Source organism: Zootermopsis nevadensis, unplaced genomic scaffold (genome assembly GCF_977971745.1).
Source record: "Zootermopsis nevadensis isolate Lab colony 2312 unplaced genomic scaffold, Znev_1.0 Znev_ptg000021l, whole genome shotgun sequence".
Classification (NCBI taxonomy): Eukaryota; Metazoa; Arthropoda; class Insecta; order Blattodea; family Termopsidae; genus Zootermopsis; species Zootermopsis nevadensis.
Genome location: NW_028259153.1, coordinates 19,755,414 through 19,775,929, shown reverse-complemented (window position 1 = coordinate 19,775,929; position 20,516 = coordinate 19,755,414). Strand labels below are relative to the sequence as shown.

Below are 20,516 nucleotides of genomic sequence, written 5' to 3'. Positions count from 1 at the left end.
GCGAGAAATGGGAAATTTTCATTTAACAGAACGTACTGTTTCGCTACATAACAGTAATTTCACTGGTCACACTTCAGCGTTCTCAATAGCTTCTGACATATGTCAAAATACACCACATACCAATCAAATTACGAAGACGTTGAATGAACGGAAATGAATGATGTTTACTTAATGCAGATAAAACCCATTTGTAAGAAATGTAATGACCAAAAGATGGGTATCGCTGAGTTCAGGTATAAATTTCTTGGCCTGATAAACGACTGTTAGCTTCTCTAAGACTCTCACTGTTTCAAAGGAGTTGGGGCATGTTAGCCTTATCTGATTTCAAATGGAACTTATAAGACTACACTTCAAAAGATTTTTAAATGGAACCCAGAAATATGTTGCAACTAGTTAAGACATTTACTCATCGCCCTGATGATCGAGGCAACAAGGACCTCTGAAACATCGGTGGACTTCTCCTCTTCACCTCCGACGTTATTTCCGTAAGATCCATGTTAAAATCACCTTCCGAGTGGCCACTTTACTTCGGGCTTTCCAACAAAATTTGTATCTCCATCACATGTTCCGGCTACCTCATCGTCTTTGAGCTCAAGATTTCAATCAGATGAACGGTGTTGCAGGCAATATTTACCTCCATCAAAACACTACTGATCAAAGATCAATCGATTACGGATGTTCAAAAAAAAAATAACTGTTTACTCTAAGAACAAAGCCACGCCCATAAATTCACTGTGGATGAAATACGCATTCGTGACTGTTCAAGCAAAAGATACGTAATAAGGAATGGATAATATACAGTTAACGAAAGCAAAACAAACAAAACACTGTAATCACACTACGTCCAGAAATAACCCGCAACAAACAGCAATTACTGTGCAACGGCAGTCTATTTTGTAATTCTACATCTGGTTTAATTTCAACAGCAAATGTACTTTCGTCGTAAATATCGAGAACCGATTGATGTTTCTATGACGTAACCTGAATGGCATTCCTCTGGCTACTACCACTACTACGCTGCACTTTTGCACGAAACGCATAAGAAAACACGAGGGCTATGAACACGCTTTATAAGGCGAACACGATCTTCAGCCGCTCAGACACTTCGATGTCGGGCTCTAACTCCGCTCTTAACTCCTTCAATGATACTGTTTATTCAAATAAACCTCAGCTTCATTTATTTCCACATTACCATACAGTTCCACTCTTGATGGATGGCGGGCCAGTTTTCTTCCACTGATCTTCGCAAACACTACTTTCAGACCGGGTAAGGCAGTGTTTAAAAGCAAGATATCTCGTGCGTAGCAAGGAAAGGGTTAACATGGATGTATACTCTTCTCTGAGTTACGTAGGCAGAGGCCTTGAGGTGGACCAAACGCTATCAAAGAAAGATTCGTACCAGAAGACCGACAATTTCAATAAAATTTCGTCTAAAAGACCTTTGGCTGGTTAATCAGGTGATCTGCGAGGTAGGACAATTCAGAATATCGCGGGCAAAGATCAATGCCCCATGTGGGAATCAACTATCCCACTGTTAAGAGTTATGTAAGGGGCAGAAAACTGAAACTCACCAAATCCAACACTGATAAGATAACTTGTCTGAAATCAATGACCTGCAACAAACAAGACCTTGCTCATAATACGACCCGATCATTTGCCCTGTCCAATTTGGAGGAAAGGCGGGAAAATCAACCATTAAAAAACTCCAATATAGTTTTTGAGACAATTAACTTGAAATTTCCAGACCAGAAAAGGAACTAAAGTGATAATGTAAGCCCAGCGAAGAATTCAAACAAAAACTCAATTTAATTCCATTTTCATTACTTCTCCAAGTCTTGACATTTCAAGGTCGTACTAAAATTATGCGGAAATACAAGGTGACTAGACCCAAGATCATCTATTCGCAAATCATCTCAAAAAAAAACCAAGAATGGATCAGTCGGATAAACAAACTGTCATGTATATTGCTTACTTTTATACAATGTGGTCAACAGTTTGTATACTGTTTGTGGTATCTTAAAATTGTTTTTGTTCTTGCCGAGAGCACTTTAAAGCGAAAATAAACCATGGCTACGTGTAGAAGTTACTGGAAACAAGCCAGGCGTATTTTGTACATATGCCAGGTATGCCAAGTAAATTTGCAACAATGACGGTGACATCAAAATTCTAGCCCAAGAACCGCCACTGCCCTCAACAGCCTTTAAGTATAAATGTGCAGCGGTGGTAATAATTTCTAAAGATCAGGTATTTTTATGAGCACATATTAATCCCCTGAAACCGAATTCCGTCAATCAGTATTTAAGAATTCAGTCCGTACCGCGAAGAAAACACAACACTTCACCATTGCAAAGATCAACTGGTTAACCCTTTGAAGCCTGAGAGAGAGAGAGAGAAAGAGGAAATTGGTGGGGGAGAAGTGAGAGACACTTCGATATCTGGGGGGGAGAAAGAGCATCTTATAGCTAGAAGGTCCCCAGGCAATGCCCGCTCGTCCTTCTGTTAAGGATAAAGTAAGAGTGAAGGCGTTAGTGTGATGATTGGCATAAAAGACGGAATTTTGAAATTTTGTATTAGCGAAAGCTGAGGCTATTAATTTGGAAGTTTAATACATAATTTAGAAGTTCCTACTGAGGGGAGGGGGGTAAATTTTGACGGCGTTAAGGGGTGGTAAATTTTGATTAATTTAAATCGGGAGGGCTGCATGAGAAGCTAGCTCGTCTAAATAATATTTAAGAATTCAGTCCGTACCGCGAAGAAAACACAACACTTCACCATTACAAAGATCAACTGGTTAACCCTTAAAGCCTAAGCTCGTCTAAATAATATTAAAGAATTCAGTCCGTACCGCGAAGTAAACACAACACTTCACCATTACAAAGATCAACTGGTTAACTCTTGAAGCCTAAGCTCGTCTAAATAATATTAAAGAATTCAGCCCGTACCGCCAAGTAAACACAACACTTCACCATTGCAAAGATCAACTGGTTGACGCTGTTTAAGGAAATAATCGCTGTTTACGCTGAGAATTATACGAAACCTAATTAATGAAGTTAAATTAATTTCCCTTTTGCTCGTTAACATCCGCCCATTCTTTTCGAAATGCCCCCATATTCTATTTGTCTCCGTTTAAAAATCAAACCTACTCATAATAAAAATGTCCATAACAGTGGAAACTTTCTAGAACTTAACCCTAGACGCTTTGATGGCTTCGTTTTCAAACATTCGTCTAATTTGCTCCACAAACACGCAGTTGCCTATTTAAGTTTGATGTTTCTGACAGGCTGCCATAACACATACATTAAAATTGTTTATTCGTTCCAAGAATAGTTCTTTTAAACATTCTAGTAGTAAGTAGCGCTGGTGATTCGTTACGCTTAACTACAAAATTCTTAACTTTATTTAACGAAGCCTTCTAAACTACGTACGTGTTCAAAGGAACCTCGATATAACGCGGGTGTTGGGAGATATTCATTAAATCATATGTAATCGTATTGGGGGTCACAATCAACAACGTAGTTATATCCGAATCCGCGGTATGACTAGCCGCGTTATATGGATGTTCCACTGTATACTGTCAAATGGGGAAGGTGGTGATTATGAATTAACAATAACATGATCGGGTCCTCCTTCGTGGTTATATCCAAATATTTTCTTAGCGGGACTACTCTAAATCGATTAATAAAATGTTTTAGTCGGAAAAAGTATGTTATCGAATCGAAAATCGTACACGGGAACGCATACGAAGTACGAATGCTAACTACTCAATAGCTGAGAGGGCCAGACTGATTTCTTTTACGGGCAGCATACGGCCTGCTGGCCGTAGTTTGACTATTCCCGCATTAGTAACTTAACACACATTAAAAAATTCCTTGCAGCGAAACGCTTCAAATAATACCGGGGTTTAAACGTCGTCACGATGGAGAACAGCTCTTCCGACAAATTTGACGTAAATGTTCAACAATTATTGATTTTAATCCGTCTGGTCACAATATAATTTTTTATTTAAAATTTCTTATAATTAAGATAATAAAATATCATTCATGTTCCATATCGATCAAATAAAAAATTATATTGTGACCAGACGGATTAAAATAAATAATTGTTATAATATTCACAATATGACGCAATTACACTATCTTGTAAATGTTCAAGTATTTCTTAAGGCCTATTCTCCGAAACCAAGAAACGCAATGATCCTATCATGTCTCAGTGAGCCATCAGGTTCTCAAGGCAGCCAGTATGTAGAGGCTGTCTTCTGGGTATGAGTTCACCGACGTTTCAGAGGAACTTACTGCCTCCATCACTTGGAGATGAGATGTTAAGGATCACAATATTCAGACTGATAATTACTATGTCATTTCATTTCACAAGGTCGTTTCGCCTTCAGTACTGAGCAAGATTATAATAAAATAAAAGACATGCAACCGCATGAAAGGAATCTGTCGTGATCTATGAAAGCTGCGTTCCAGAGGGACTCACGAATACCCACGAAGAACGTGTCAGGTTATCTGGTAGCCTGGCCAACATTCAAACTGTGTATGCCCACGTCATTAACGCAAATTTAGACCGTCGCTGTTACACTAACCTACTCGGTATTCATCAAAATATAGATAACAGCTGATCCAATAACTAATACGGTTCTCACGGATACTCATCACCCTGATTATGGAGGAATTAAGCATCTGTGAAACGTCGGTCAGTTTCTGCCGGGCTACACATCCCAGAAGACAGCCATCTTCGGGATCTAGGAGATGACCAGCTCATGAGCTACGTATCTGCTACGTATTTGCGGGCAAACGCACGTGGATGGACGGACGGATGGACGGACAGAGTTAATAGACAGGGGAAGGGGGCCGCTTTCTTTTTAAAAAAAATACAGACTCTTCAGCCATTTGAAAAATTACGACAGTAAGACCTTGGCCGAGTTCCCGAACCATTAAACTTCAGATCATCGAACTGCTCAAACAAGCTATGTAAAGCAGGATAACACAGCGTTATTTTACAGGTTGGTCAGTTGAGAGATTTAAAATTTAAAAGATCGCGTGATACTCTCCCCCCCCCCCCCCCCCAGTCGGACAAAGCCAGATACTTGAGGAAAAAGTGTTCCGCTCCAGTGCCAGACTTCGTACCACAATTCTGGCATCTTCAGAGAATGGTCCAGCAAAGAATCAAGTAAATAAACTCACACAGCATCTGAGTGCTGACAGAATTTAACATGGCGATTAGTGTGACAAATGGCGTCCAGAATTTAGCAACTTCTTTGTTACAACCGTCGGCTCGTCGTGAATTACGTCACACTTGTGGTACCCCAATACCTATTTTCTATCCACTCAACAGACAATCGTGATCCGAATACATTTTGGAAATGGCATAATTAAATCTGTGAAAATACTTCACGAAAATGCACTTCGGAATTAACAATTCTTTAAGCTTCGCTGGTAAAACTGTACCAACTGCAAGCAACTACAACAGAAATCCGTACGTGTAGTGGGAGAATACCATTTTGGAACGTTTCCAGCTTCCATTCACTATCTCTGTTTATCCTGTACGGCACAGACAATTGCAAAACGTAAAAGTTATCTGACAAATTGCAAATCTTATTTCAGCTACCATTTACAAACGCGTAGTAATCGCTCGGCAGGAGAATAAATAGCAGAGTGAGTACGTTGGGGTTAGGTTAGGTCCAGAAAAAGAGTTTTCATCCTTCCGGCAGGGTTCTTTCACGAAGTCCTTCCTATAATTCCCTTCTTTTCTACATTTCCTTCATTAATTCCATCGCCTTAGCTCAGAAACGCTGTACTACACCACCAAATTCGGCCGACAGAACAAAATATATTTATTCGATGTTTTGGGATGCACTTTTCATGCAAACTGTGCCTGCCCCCTTTCGAAAAATACCACCAGGGTACTCGAACTTCCAAGCATGCCTTGGTACCATCATAAAGAAACCGACGACCCTGACTTTTTCTGAATCAACTCTAATGTGTCTAATATACGCATGGCACTAGTTATATCCGTGGCAAGGCCAACAGCAGTCACAGAGATCTCATTACGATCCTCCAGACAGACAACGAACGACCTCTGAGCGTGAACTTCTGACACGCAAATCCGGAAGCAACATAGAACACATTTCCACCGTCACTGACACCTCAACTTCATACACGTGGGATGGCACAGAGCTACTCAAGAAAAAGTTCACACATTTTCAAAAACACGCTGTTCGCGATTTTACATACCTAAATTATGATTGCGTCAATTTATCCCAAATACGAACCAATTATTAAAAAGCTAATCACATTACGAATCTTATACCGCGGAGTCAGAAATGATCGTCCCTTGTAGTTCGTTCAGATAATCCAACACGAAAGTTCACCAAAATACGTCAAACATTTTCGGACACGAAACATCCTGACGAGCAGACAGGAAGCAACTTCCTCTTAAATGACAGCCATCCTATTATTCGATGCTAAGTAATCTATGCAGCTGAAAAAACATAGTTAAATAAACAAAGAAACTGAGGAAAGTATACGGCGTACGCCAGATATGCTCAAAAATCAGTCGTCAAAATTACCCGTTTTAAAAAGTTGACAGTGGAACCACGGTTCCGGAGAATTTGACGTAAATACGTCTATACGGAAAGGAAGTTTATATATTGGCTTTATTCTAAATATTTCCTTTATACATGCTTTAAAATTGAGATAAGTTTGATTAAGACATTGATTATTCAACTTGAATTAGTTACGTTTAAGATGGCTCTGTGGTAGCTGAATGTAATGTAATGTAAGGTAAGGTAAATGTAATGTAACGTTTCCTAGGTAACAACAATGCCGAGTAAACACGACGTTTCCTAGGTAACCAGGTTACAATTTTGCGTTCCACTTTTTTTGCCGAATGACCCTTCCTTATAGACGTATTTACGTCAAAAAACAACAACTGAAATTGCTAAACAATATTTCATAAAACTGTCCAATATAAAATTTAATCAAAATCGAGTTTTCAGTTCTCGGACAGACGGACGGGCCGCAGGGATAAGAATGCATCTAAAACAAATGCAGCCAATGGAAGTTCGTGCGTGTTCAGCTACATCTATGAACCGTGAATAAAAGCTTTGTTCTTATACGAGCAGCGACACGGATGAACTGCTCTGGATACCAGTGTAATGGTCTGCGCACCACAATTAAATCAATATTTAATATCTAACATTTCTTGTGGTCTTATCGTTATCCCTTTCGGCAGTGTTCTCTGTTGTCCTCTTTTTTTTGGACTCGATCCATCGTTCAATAGGCCTATTCTAAAACGAGACCACTACGTTTCGGGAGCTGGCTCTGCTCCCGTCTTCAGGTGAAAATAACCTATTCTGTTTCATCCGACAAAAGGGGCTGATCTTAATCTTTGGGCACAGTTCTGTCACTGTTCCCATAAACACTCTTATAATTTAATGTATCCAGTCAATAAATTCACTCTAAAAATAAGCAAAATATTATACTTTTAATATATATAAAAAACACAACATTCATGGCATTTCGTGGAAAATAAACTATTCGAAAAAAACATCGCCCTTGGAGAAAAGATTTTTTTAAAAGTACCACATTTCAGTTTTTAACACGACGAAGATATTAAAAATAAAATTCAGATCACGAAACCATTAAAACGATTCTAAATGGTAAGTCGGGAAACATTTATTTTAAACTATCGCCCACGAGAAAAACACATACTGGTAGATCATACAAACGATGGACTGCAGACTGAAGAGACTTATAAGCCTATCTTCAGAAGAATAAGAAACACAAGTAGCTGAACAGCTGACAGACGGTAAAAGTAAAGTTTGTCCCACTATACGCCAAATAGGCGTTTGGGGGGAGTGGAGGTATAGCTCCTCTCTTCCTTGACCTCGGCACTAGATGGGGGTGAGTGGTCAGCATCACGCCCCGGCCGGCTTTACCCCCGGGAAAGGACCCCGGTACCCATTGTAGAGGAGGCTGGGTGGGCCCCAGAGCCGGTCTGGACGCAGAGGCTAGAGGAAAAATCCTCTGCCCCCGTCGGGGATCGAACCCCGGTCGTCCAGCCCGTAGCTAGCTGACAGACGGTGGGAGACATTAATTTAAAACATTCTCAAGCACTAAATAAAAACCAATGAAAGGTCAGTACTTTACGCCGAGCTGAGGATTCTTGTACGGAGCGAATCAACAAAGACTGGATGACGAAATCAGTGAATGAAGTATATAAAGTTCAACGTTTATCATGTAAAGAGGGCAATAAATCTTTAACTTGCAAACCGTTAAAACTTTTTGGATCAACTCTGTATCTAATATAAATAAAACTTGTCCAATAAATACATTAATACGTCAGATTACACGAAAACAGACTGTGTAAACCTCGAGCGAATAAACAGACACGTTGTGGAACACGAACGGATTACGCAGTATCTCCCACTAGCAGTCTTAGCGACACATAAGTCAACCTTATCTACGTGGAAAACCCACTTGTTACTAGTGTTCGTTCACGGCCAGGACTTGCAAAACCATGCCCATTCCGTTCGCGATATTACTCCGTTTAAACAAGTCGCGAAGTTACGGACGGATTTTCGTGAAATTTAATACCACGTGCTTTAAAAATCCTCTTTAAAAAATCGGGGTCTGACGTAGAACAAAAATAGAATCTTATAGAAACAGCGTTTTTCCCTTCAAATATTAACAAAGAATAAATCTGTACGATGTGATGGGTGGGGCACGTAGCACGCAAAGGAATTGCTGAGAAATCCTCACGAAAAATGGTTGGAAAACCTGAATAGATAAGACCACTTGAAAAAACCTGGGCACCAACAGTAGATGGCAGGACACTTAAAAAATGGATTTCGGATAAATAGCGTTGGAGGGTGTGGACACGGTAATGAACTGTCAGCTTTCATAAACGTCGGTGAATTTCTTGACTATCCAAGCATGCTATTAGTTTCTCAAGAAGGGCTTGGCATATAATTAGTTACGAGAAGGCCAAATAACATTTCATTCAAAGTAATAAATACATTTTGTTAGTGAATGGTACACACTAGAGTTAGAACAAAAAAAAAATACAGATGACCTTCGTATCTTTCGGAATGTTCACATCAGACTTAACTCTTTCGACACGTCAAACCGCGACGTGGCAAAACTGAACGCCACGTACTAAAATGTTGTGATGTAAACAGAATGAAAACTAGTCTCTTCCTGACGGGATACACCTCAGTTATCCGAAGTGACGTGGGAGGGAATTAAAAGTGAACGTGGTCAAGGAAAATCTTGGTTTAAGTATTCAGTGCCATCTTCTTTATTGTACTAAACAAACGTCCTAAACTTTAACCCATTTATCCTCTCGTATCTGAACAGGTTAGGAGATGCATACATCATAAATATTCTGGCGTGTCCCCTCTGTTACTGCATCTACATTTTCAATTCATGACTTGTACATTTTCATACTCCCTTATAAATAATTTAAACAGCCTTGGGAGACAATATACGTGCCCAAAATCAGTCCAACAGAGCATAAAAACAACTTTTGTTGAATTATCTTTAAAGTTGTAAGACTTGCGGCAAAGGTTTTATTTTTCTCTATCCCTTTCGTTCAAAACAGTTTTTACTCCAATAAAACTTTTGGAAGTTACCTTGGACATGTGCCTGTTATTTCAACCAAATTTGGAATGTCTTATCAAATTCCAGTAAACTTCCTTACTATCTAACGTAATTAGAATCTTTTCAGTGTTTATTGAGATGCCACAGGTGTATAGCCACAACAAAAAATAATTGGCACACTTCTGCAACTTCCTTGTTAAATACATCCACAGATAAATTCGTATAACTTTAAAATTATACTTGGGTATAAATTTACAGTGTGGTAATGATTTATCTTGGATAAATTGGATTAATGTGTATTTAATCCAGTTACCATAAATAAAACCAAAATTCAGTGACAGATTAGGGGGTTTGTAAAGTTAGAAATAGTGTGTTCACAACTGAAAATATCAGAACTCAGAGAGAATTATTATACAGTTGTTCCTCATACATAATTTATTTAGCTTGCTAAACCACCCTGTGAACAAGGTTGATAAACACTATTTAATACGTAGTGTAAAAAAGTATGCCTCATGTGAGTCTGCATATCATATAATAGCAGAATTTCAAATAAACATCTTTGTATAAAACTTGATCATTCTAAAGCCACATTTCCTTAACCTATTATCTTTGGTATAAACTTGGCAACAATGCAAACACTTCGCACAGCTGCATCTATGAACACGTTATAAAAATATAAACACTTCCATAAAAATTTTATAGTCTCAGATGTTAGTACTTACATGAAAATGTGCATAATAAGTTAAACTGTTCTTACAGTATTTATTATTATTATTATAATTTAGATCCTAACTGCAAAATGTTACAATTAAACTTTAGACAGACCAAGGTCTCTGCTACACAATGTACACCAATAAACTTTCCTAAGAAGACTGACAAAAGTTAAATTCATTCAAGACAGTACCTTTTAATCATCTAGTAAAATTTACAGAACAAGGTGTAACGTTGTAAAACGCCAATATCCTTGTCTATATAGTAAACAATTATTGCTCATAATGCTGTATTTATAATTCAGTTACTTAAAATATACTGCTTATCATGCTCTTGTTTCTGTGAAATCCTACATGAATTGTATGATCTACAGAATGGCTGGATGAATGAATAAATAAACACAAATAATATCACTGCCATACCTTTCAAATCCTACTCAACTGATGTCACACACACATCTACAATTTTATGCACTTAAGACAAATTACGAACAAAAACAATTCCAAAAATGTGTAAACCACAATACTGACGTTAAAACCGGCTTCTTGTAAACTCTACCGAAAAATAATGTTCTGTGTCGATTAGAAAACTAAAACCGTCACATTTGTTTTGCAAGAAATAAAGATGAACTTAATAATACTGTGCTTCAATTAAACAGACTGTCATTTACAACATACGACCACACTGAATTAATCATCTCAAGTTTCCGTGCTTCTAACGCCTTAGCACGTTACGGTTCGCTGACAATGTCAATGAACGTCAGTGACATTCAAAAGCCGGAAACTTTGTCAGTGAAAACTATGGAATAACAGTATATGATTTGTTCAAAGTATCACAGTACCTTGGAATACAATTCGGCGGTGTCCTATCAACTTCCCAAGTGGCAAACAGCTTCATAGGAACGGGTTTCATCCCGACGATCGGCGGTGGCTTTGTCGCCTTCTCCGCCATGTTTACAGACTAAATGGTATAGTTACACCTACTGTTCCCAGACCGCGCAAAGACGCCACGCTTGCAGACGATCGGCGCACTTTGCCATCTGTTGAGCAAAATGTACAGTACAGCTTGACACTTGAAGTATGGTAATGCGAGATGAGCGCCTTATATGAAAAATTTGTAATTTTAACTACTCCGAATATTTGAATACAAGAGAAATGAAGTGAATAAGGCTTAATTCATTTTAGAACTTTATTTTCTGTACCAAATGTACAATGTTAATGATATCATACACAGCTTTTGACATGGTATCTTAAAAGAATGTAATTTTGAAGCCTTGAAGATAACGTCTCATAAAATCTGGGAAGGTATGTTATTATTCAGGTTTAAGACAAAGAATCAACAAGCATTATCAAAAAAATAATTATTATCCTCATCAGCATTCATTCATACAAATTTATTACAAAGACATTTTTGTTTCTTAAATACTGTACATATACATTTGTAATAAAACACTTCATATTCCAATCCACAGCCTGTTTTGAGTATCAGTAACCATACTTATCATAGCTTTAGGGTAGTTTATACACTTCTAAATTCTGTGTTCTATGGAATATATTCTGCAGACTTTTGCAGGCTCCAAAGTAGGTATTTAGCCTTTATCAGCTGTGTATTACAGCAGGAATACTGCTACTGTTAAATCACATGAATTATATAATCCAGCTGGCAGCCCCGCAGAATGAGAAATTAAATCTTTAAATCCTGTATAATAAAGGCTAAGTGTCACTCAAAACTGGCCCATGAGCCATGACAGAACAGACTCATAGAAAAGTTTTCATTTTAAAAACAAAATATTCTATAAAATGCATTTTCAACATCGAAGCTCAGTTTAATGTCTGTGAAGGTTTTGTGGCAATTAGATGTCTCCTGCTGAGAACCTAATAAAATATCTAGGATTAAGGTCATGAGGAATAGATGGAGCAGTAATTTGTTATGGCAATAATTATGTTGAAAACATAATCAACCTTCAGTGGCTGAGTGAGACATTATGAAGTTAAAAAAATCTTATCTGCAGGCAACAATTCTGTGATGATGTCATTTTCTGCACAAATCTGATCAAATCTCTTTATATGTATGTGACATTCAATCTGTTTATATAAGTACATGACTATATATTTGTTACAAAACTTACACAAATACAGTTCTGAAACAAATCAAGAGTTCCAAATTTAGAACTGTCATACTTTTGTTTGCCCTTGGTAAATATTTGACAGCTTATCACAAGATACTGCACAATCAGACCACCTTCCACTTCTGTAAAAACAGAAATTGATGGAAAGACAGCCAAAAGCTGTTGTGTCCACAGCTGAAGCTCAAAGAGGTAAGATCAGTCACTGGCCTCTCTTTACGGAAGAGAGGGGATAACGCAGGAAGCCGGGGAGTGCAACTATTCCCAAAGTACTGTGCTGGAAATGAGGAGTACTTACGTGTTTCATACCAAACTCAAATTGTTTAATAGATTTTCTCATTCAAAAAAATCAAGAGTAATACTAGTGTTGATCGTTGTCTTCCGAGTTCTAATGATCTGTGATCTCTTATGCTGGTTACCAACATTTCAGGGAAATGCTGGAAACTATGTACAAGACCACATAATGTCAAACCCAGAAGATCTTTATCACCATCTCCAATGCCACGATAACTTAAAATCTCTGAAAATGTTAATTCTTGCTTTTACTTTTATTCCAACCATCAAATTATTGTCTTACAACTTTTGTCAAATTGATATCTGTAACATTTCTTTACACTTTGTCAGGAGACGACATACCCCATGTGACCACAAAGTAACAAAATCTGATTTTGTAAACATGAACACAAAATACAGTGTGTCCACAAAGTCCCTTCGGGGTTTTGAAAAATTGTGGCGCGCAAACAAATTGAGCTGGCCATATGCGGTTTTCCAGGAAGATGGATCGGCAGAGACGGTCCAATGCCCTGGCCTCCAGGTTCACCAGACATAACACCACTGGATTTTTTCCGAACACCAGTTAACAGACTTGATGACCTGAAGACCTGTATCAGGAGTGCGATCTTGGCTATTCCAGCGGACATGCTCCACAGAACATGGCAAGAGCTCGAATATCGTCTGGACGTTCTCCGTGCTACCAAGGGAGCCCACATCGAGATCTACTGAGGTCAGTAAAAAACTTCCAGTTTCACTGTAATCTGCCGCAAACCACATATGTCTAGCTCAATTTGTTTGCGCACAACAATTTTTCAAAACCCTGAAGGAACTTTGTGGACACACTGTATAATCTGAATTGTGCAATTTATGTTGTCTTCATATTTTCAGTCTTTCATAAATTTTGATATAAGAAAAATAATTATAGGGTTAAAAGGGGGTCGGCGAACAATACTCAAATAGTATGACTCCCTCAAAGCAGAAATTCAATGACACTATAATAATTCAATGAATAACTTAAATGTAAAATTAAAATAAGATAATTCAAGATAGAATGTCAACTGAAAGCACTACAAACTATGTTCATTTTTTGTGCAAACTGAACCTGAACAATAACAGAAATAAATTCAGTTCCATTACTGAAGCACAGTGTAAATAGCAGCCTAAATTACATTTAACAGCTATTCGTACTGGCTTGCATAAGGAAGTACACAATTATCAGTTCCTGTTCACAGTAAAAATAAAGGTCAACTTCTGTCCAACTTTCATACAGCGCAATTTATATGAAAAATGTTTAGAATAATGAAAAATCTTCAACACAAGAAGGCCAAAATGACTATGCACAACAAGTCTCAACTTTACCAGTTGCAGAATGTGTTAAGACTTGGGAGTGGGTGGAGAAATGAGATGGAACGAGAGCCACCACATCAGGAGGGGCTGGATTCCCGCAACAAACAGCAGGAGGTACATTCTTCGTTTATTGCCACTGCTGTGCGTGTATGGGTCATTATGATGCGGTGAACTTCCATCTGGCAGGACCTGCACCTTCAAAGTACGAATCTGCACATAAAAGACGCATCATTCCGTAACAAATTATACAACATTTATAGTTGTTCTTGGAATGAAGATCATAAAAGTAATGCAGAAATTATATGAAAATGATGTGGAATATTGGAAAAAAATAAACTGTAATTATGAATAAAGAAATTTGGAATCTTGAGTGTTATATACATGCAAAATTTTGCCCACTCAATTGGGCTTCATTCTAATCTACAGTTCTCAAGTGACAACCAAAATACATAAAATACACATAATTAAATGGTACTCACCAAGAAAAAAGCAAGGGAGAAACTACTGTAAATTAGACCTGCATAGTAGCCAGTTTTGTGGAAAAGTATGCTCAGAAGTAACGCAAAAATTATTCTGAAATATAAAACCACATACCATACGTAAATAAACTGTGACACCAGCAGTAATGGGAGAAATGTTTGTTAAATTAGTCTAACGATTACAAATACTCGGAAAGAATAAATTTCAAACAATGTCAGTCTATAAGATACACAACAGTTTCCACGAAGAGTAAATTAAAATAATGTTAAACAAGTTCGGAGAACAACTTATATTTCCTACTTCCCTTCAAATTTTTCAAAAAAGGCCTATATTACAAGGCTACTGACTGCATGTCAGTTGACTGAACTTATAGATCAAAACTGTAAGTAAAAGTAAAGTTTGTCCCACTATACGCCATGTAGGCGCTTGGGGGGAGAGGAGGTATAGCTACTACTCTTTCTTGACCTCGGCACTAGATGGGGGTGAGTGGTCAGCATCACGCCCCGGCCGTGCTTTACCCCCGGGAAAGGACCCCGGTACCCATTGTAGAGGAGGCTGGGTGGGCCCCAGAGCCGGCGTGGACGCAGAGGCTAGAGGAAAAATCCTCTGCCCCCGCTGGGGATCAAACCCCGGTCACCCAGTCCGTAGCCAGTCACTATACCGACTGAGCTACGCCGGCTCGATAAAAACTGTTAAAGAGATAAAATGTGAGCTCTGAGATATTTGAGACAGAATTATACAAACTGAAAACTTAATGGAAAGAGCTCCAAATTTATAAGTACAGAAGTGCAGTGTTTTCAAACTAAAAGCAGAACAAAGTCGACAAAAATCAGAACTTGTCTCGACTTACCCAACATATTTATAACCTCCAAATGCTAACAGATCCAATGTTTTCAGGTTGGTCTGTATGTTGGTTATATACAATGTGATCAGTTCTACTGCTATTTCAAATATTGTCCAGGCAAGCGCTGAACTCGCTTGAATGCCTAATATTTCTGGAGTAAACCTGAAAATATCGACAAAAACACAACATTCTCAAAGATTAAGACACAAACAGAAATATAATTTTTGGCCAGGATTTTTAACTTTAATCAGACTCACAGGATAACAATGAAGATGAAGACCTACTGGAGAAACTCAGTATAATATCCAGACCAAAGTGATGTCACATTCACCTGAGACCTTCTGCACCGAAGTCCAGTGCCTTAACATTAGATAAGCAAATCCACTGCTCCATTCACCCACCACAAAGTACTGATAACAAGAACACGTGGAGTTCAACCTCCACTCATACATACCTATCTTGCATACCAAGTATTACTCCAGCAACAAGGACGTATGTCACATACGCCATTGTAGGTATGTACAGATCTGGAGCATTTATTTCATACCTAGGCTGAACAGGTCCATCTTGTTCATATTTAACAGACCAATCCTGAAGACAAAAAAGTAAGTTAAATTTCCTTGAATCACAAGTTTCAGGTACTTATTATGATGCAGTTCAAATTAAACAAAATTTAGAGCCGTGTTCTTCAGCTGGCTGGCCTTCTATCTACTTGAATCATCAGCAAAAGTAAAGCATTTTTTTTAAAAAGGTGGTATGCATTATACATGGAAAAATGTTAACGAAATACAGATTATTATTTTCATTTTAACTTGACTGATTTGCTAATCAGTCTTCATGTCATGACGAGTACATCGCCTCATCTACCATAAAACCACGGTCCAGACATCCGATTCCCTAACAGAGATGTTTGTGGTTTTTCTCAGTCCCTCCAGAAAATAGGATTAGTAAATTAAATTATGCCACGAACCACTTCTTTTCATATTCTTTCCAATTTGTTATTCACTAATTAACCTAATCATTAAACAATTTTAGTCTAAGCTAATGACAGTGCCATTAAATAACCCACAAATAAATATAAAAATTTGCCAAGTATTTGTAACTATTACAGCATATAATACATAGATTTAATGAATTACTAGTGCTTATGCATGAATTTGTATCGTTTATTAGCTGTTCATTTGTGGGTCCAAGGAACCTATCTCCATTGAACCCGATAAAAACAGCTTTGCCCTCCAACTTGAACTTACTGAATGAACGAAGGGAAAAAAAAGAAGTCCCAGTTTCTTTAAGACATATCTTGTGTCAACAGCAAAATAGTACTTGAGCCTCGAAACGGGGATGTACTTCTCAAGTTCTCGATCAACCAGCTGCCTGCCCGAGCCAACCAATGCTTGGCCATATTGCATTGCAACATTTGCTACAAGAGGCTCATTCAAGAATTGACCCGGAATGGAATATCCCTGGTCCATTGGTGGAGCATTTGCATGCATGTGTGAATAATCTGTTCATGAAACAAAATAACAACAAATATTAAAATGCACAATTATGCTCCTTCTGTTCATTATTATGGTGTACACCAGTAACAATTTTAAAGAGATTTCTGTCTTCTGGGTTGTTGTGCTGTGTAGTCTGGTCGATTTTAACCAATGTTTCTGAGGTCATACTGCCTCCATCATCAGGGATATGAGTATGAAGATTTCTGTCTTCTGGGTTGTTGCGCTGTGTAGTCTGGTCGATGTTAACCAACGTTTCAGAGGTCACACTGCCTCCGTCATCAGGGCGATTAAAAATATGAAGATTTCTGTCTTCTGGGTTGTTGCGCTGTGTAGTCTGGTCGATGTTAACCAACGTTTCAGAGGTCATACTGCCTCCGTCATCAGGGCGATGAGGTTAGACGGTGACATGCCGCGAGTGTGGTTTAGTTGCAGTCCGAAGATTTATGTTTCTGGGTTGTTGCGCTGTGTAGTCTGGTCGATGTTAACCAACGTTTCAGAGGTGAATATTCATCGCCCTGATGACGGAGGCAGTATGACCTCTGAAAAGTTGGTTAACATCGACCAGACTACACAGCGCAACAACCCAGAAGACAGAAAGCTTCATACTCACTGCTGTGAAAACCTAAAATCTTACAATTTTAAAGAGGTTTTTAATTAAAATCACTTAATGTTACAAAAATACTCATTCTGTCACAGTAATGATACTGCAATGTAGCGCAACGTAACACATTCCACATCCATTACAGATCATAAGTTAAGCGCATGGCCAATATGCACCAAAGTTTTGAAACAGGCCTTTGTAACATTAACATCATCAACAGTTTCAGTACAGTAAATATAAGTGCAGAAGTGTTAACTGCATATTACCTGGACTAGAAGCATATGGAGGTGGAACTGCATTTCTGTCATCATACGCACTCATGTTAGGTGGCACGGTTCCTGGCACTGCTGAAGCAAAAGGATTATATGGAGGAGGATATGAAGGAGGATAAGCGGGAGGATAGGCAGGAGCATTTATAGCAGCCGTATCACTCACACGCTTCTTTCTGCTTCCTTTCTGAGCAGCTGTAACAAATAAACATTAAATGTGCAAAATTAATTTACAGTTACGTGCTGTTTCTGGTACTTGATGGAAAGTAACCACTGAGAAAAAACTGGAGATTTCCAAAAAACACTCCGGTAACAAAATATAAAGATAGGAGAAAATGAACAATCTTAAATTTTTTTAATATCTGTACACTAACATCTAATGATTCTCTAACAGCTGATTTAATTACAATGTGATAAGATTGGGTATTGTCCTCAGAGGTACAAGGAGTCCGCATGGGAAGGAATCTTAGTAATACCATAAACAGTGTGAATGTTTTGGCTGTGATCAATATGGTAGTGACTGAATGTACTCGGACTTCTTTTATCTTAAGGACAAAATTCCGTCATTCTTTGAACAGGGCACACAATTTAAAAGTGAGAGTTCATAGATAAATACTTTACAAGAAAGTGTAGTTTGAGGTTCAATCACAAATACTACTAACAAGAATAGTCCCTGAAAAAGCAACTTGTATTGAAGTTTAACAAAATGTGCTTGATCTCTGAATTTAGTCTGTGATGAAACAAGACAACACACGAGGAATGTGTTAAGTGAAAAAACAGTTCCAGACATTCAAGCACAGTTACAGGTCAGGCATCACAAATTATAAAGGCATTTGGAACATGAAATTTATTTCAGAGTGATATCTGCCTTCAAAGCCACATAACTAATTAAATTTTGTCCATGTAAAATAATGGTTGTGCATGAGGTCAGATAACAATTTAAACTGTCAGTACTGTTAGAACCTCAAATCGCATGAAAGCAAAATATGAATTCAGATATATAATTTACTTAAAATTTTAATATTCTTATTGGATTATTCTTCTATATAGAAAATACAGTAATCTATCCAAAAAGGTCTAAGATTATTGTTAAGTTGGTGGAAAGTAAAAAAATTGTAGTCTTATGTGATGTAATTCAACTTAAATTAGGAAAGAGTAATGTTATTATAAACTATACCAAAAGTGGTCATTATAATGACAAATCTAAATTGGCTATAAAAAGTGTAACAGAAGTAAATTGTGACATAATCACTGTTCTGATTGCCTTCATGAAATTAACTCAAATTTCCCATAACCTTCAAATACACAAATAAAAGCAACACTTTAGTATTACTACATGGTAAATCTCTACTTCTAGTAAATAATAAGCAGCACACATCATCAACAAACACAATTTTCTAATCTACACTGCTCCTACAATCTACACCTAGTTCTGTATTATTTTAATAATAGTTGTCATATGTCGGGTTATATCACAAATGAAACAATATGTGGTGAAACAAGTCACACATGCTCATGAATACAGCACTACTGCTACTAAAGCAACTGTTCTTGTAATAACGCGTGTTAATTAAATAATAAGTATAAGCTACATTCAAAACTAAAGATTGCATCTCTGTACAAAAACATTTCTGCATACACGGTATAAGTAACTTAACCTAAAACATATGCAACCGGCAAAAATGCATACAAATTGAAACTGCTATAACATACTGACAAATACAAAGTTTAAATAAATATGTAACACAATCAGAATTAATTCACTTTTATCTTAATGAAACTACGAATCAATTAAAATACATATCAATTAGCAAACTCATGGCCCACTCATCTATTCACCACAATTTATTTCACTGTGATCACCTACACTTACGATATCTTGCACCAGATGTTGCATTAAAATTCATCTCTGAGAGCTGTGTTAATTAAATATTTACACAAAGGGAACAACAAAAGAAAACCGTGAATTATTTACTAAAGTACTCTCACTTCACAATAGCCACATCCCTGTCATCGCCATTCCCAAGACAACTTTCGTTAGAAACAAAACACCACCGGACCACGTCACAATAATTTGATACTCTGAAAAATCTACCTCGTAAGCAATAAAAATGTGAAAGTAAAACTGGAAACACAAAACATTCAAAGAAAACGCGAAAAATCCTGTAAAATAATAAATGTTAACATAAAAAAAATTGAAGGGGGCACCCGGGTTTGAACCGGGGACCTCTCGATCTGCAGTCGAATGCTCTACCACTGAGCTATACCCCCGATTAATTTTCATTCCAATATATGGAATATTATTTTGTGATATTCGTGTAGTAATATACAACTACTTAATGAGAGGTATGACGATGGAAATCGGATGCAAAAAAGACGATTGATAAAATTTTGACGTAAATAGGTTTATATGGAAGGATCATTCGGCATAAACAGCGTTACGAACATGTTTAATATCCATATCAACAATGTGTAAATATGGACCGACAATGCATTATGTTATCTAAGAAACTAATTGTTACGTGATCTGTTTACTAGGCACTGTTGTGTTACATTTCTGCCGTCAATAATCCACTTTGGTTACTGCGGAAAGATCTGAGCTGTGAATCGCTTGTAGAACAAGTGCATCGTATACTAGATAATTTTGTGCTGGTAAAAACGTTTTAGAATATCACAAGTACTTATCTTATATAAGAATTATTGCATTACATTACATTTCATTACATTACAGAGACGTACTTACATCAGATTCTCCGGAACCG

General features: G+C 37.6%; 2 protein-coding genes and 1 non-coding gene across 6 annotated transcripts in view; all 3 read right to left on the bottom strand.

Moving 5' to 3' along the window:
* The window catches only part of KrT95D (phosphofurin acidic cluster sorting protein KrT95D), a 77,500-nt gene extending 66,196 nt beyond the window's left edge, over positions 1 to 11,304 (bottom strand). Inside the window, exon 1 of the mRNA XM_022061454.2 lies at positions 11,158 to 11,304. Within this exon, the coding sequence (XP_021917146.1) occupies positions 11,158 to 11,267 (110 nt within the window). The 5' untranslated portion in view covers positions 11,268 to 11,304. The remainder of the gene's footprint in view (positions 1 to 11,157) is intronic.
* Positions 11,305 to 11,659: 355 nt separating this feature from the next.
* Positions 11,660 to 20,516, bottom strand: Yif1 (Yip1d-interacting factor 1). Of its 4 annotated transcripts, none has more exons than XM_087353055.1 (7): positions 20,498 to 20,516; positions 17,752 to 17,949; positions 16,636 to 16,889; positions 15,840 to 15,976; positions 15,392 to 15,547; positions 14,541 to 14,634; positions 11,660 to 14,271 (listed from the first exon to the last, which is right to left on the bottom strand). In XM_087353055.1, the coding sequence occupies exons 2-7, from the start codon at positions 17,804 to 17,806 to the stop codon at positions 14,089 to 14,091; spliced, it is 879 nt and encodes a 292-aa protein (XP_087209181.1). In that variant the 5' UTR covers positions 17,807 to 17,949; positions 20,498 to 20,516; the 3' UTR covers positions 11,660 to 14,088. The 4 variants fall into 4 exon arrangements, with proteins under 4 accessions (XP_087209181.1, XP_021917103.1, XP_021917104.1 ...); XM_022061411.2 differs by lacking the exon at positions 20,498 to 20,516 and adding an exon at positions 19,622 to 19,800; XM_022061412.2 differs by lacking the exon at positions 20,498 to 20,516 and adding an exon at positions 19,628 to 19,800.
* TRNAC-GCA (transfer RNA cysteine (anticodon GCA)) lies at positions 19,954 to 20,025 on the bottom strand. Its single transcript has one exon. It is a non-coding gene; the product is annotated as a tRNA-Cys (tRNA).

Bases quoted from the DNA above. Each gene is read 5' to 3' on its own strand.
- Yif1 (XM_022061411.2), bottom strand. From the start codon at position 19,661: ATGAATTTTAATGCAACATCTGGTGCAAGATATCGTAAGT. The intron at 17,950-19,621 runs GTAGGTGATCAC...TATTTGTTACAG, and splicing joins TGGTGCAAGATATCGTAAGT to CTGCTCAGAAAGGAAGCAGA. The intron at 15,548-15,839 runs GTATGTATGAGT...CGATATTTTCAG, and splicing joins ATACTTGGTATGCAAGATAG to GTTTACTCCAGAAATATTAG.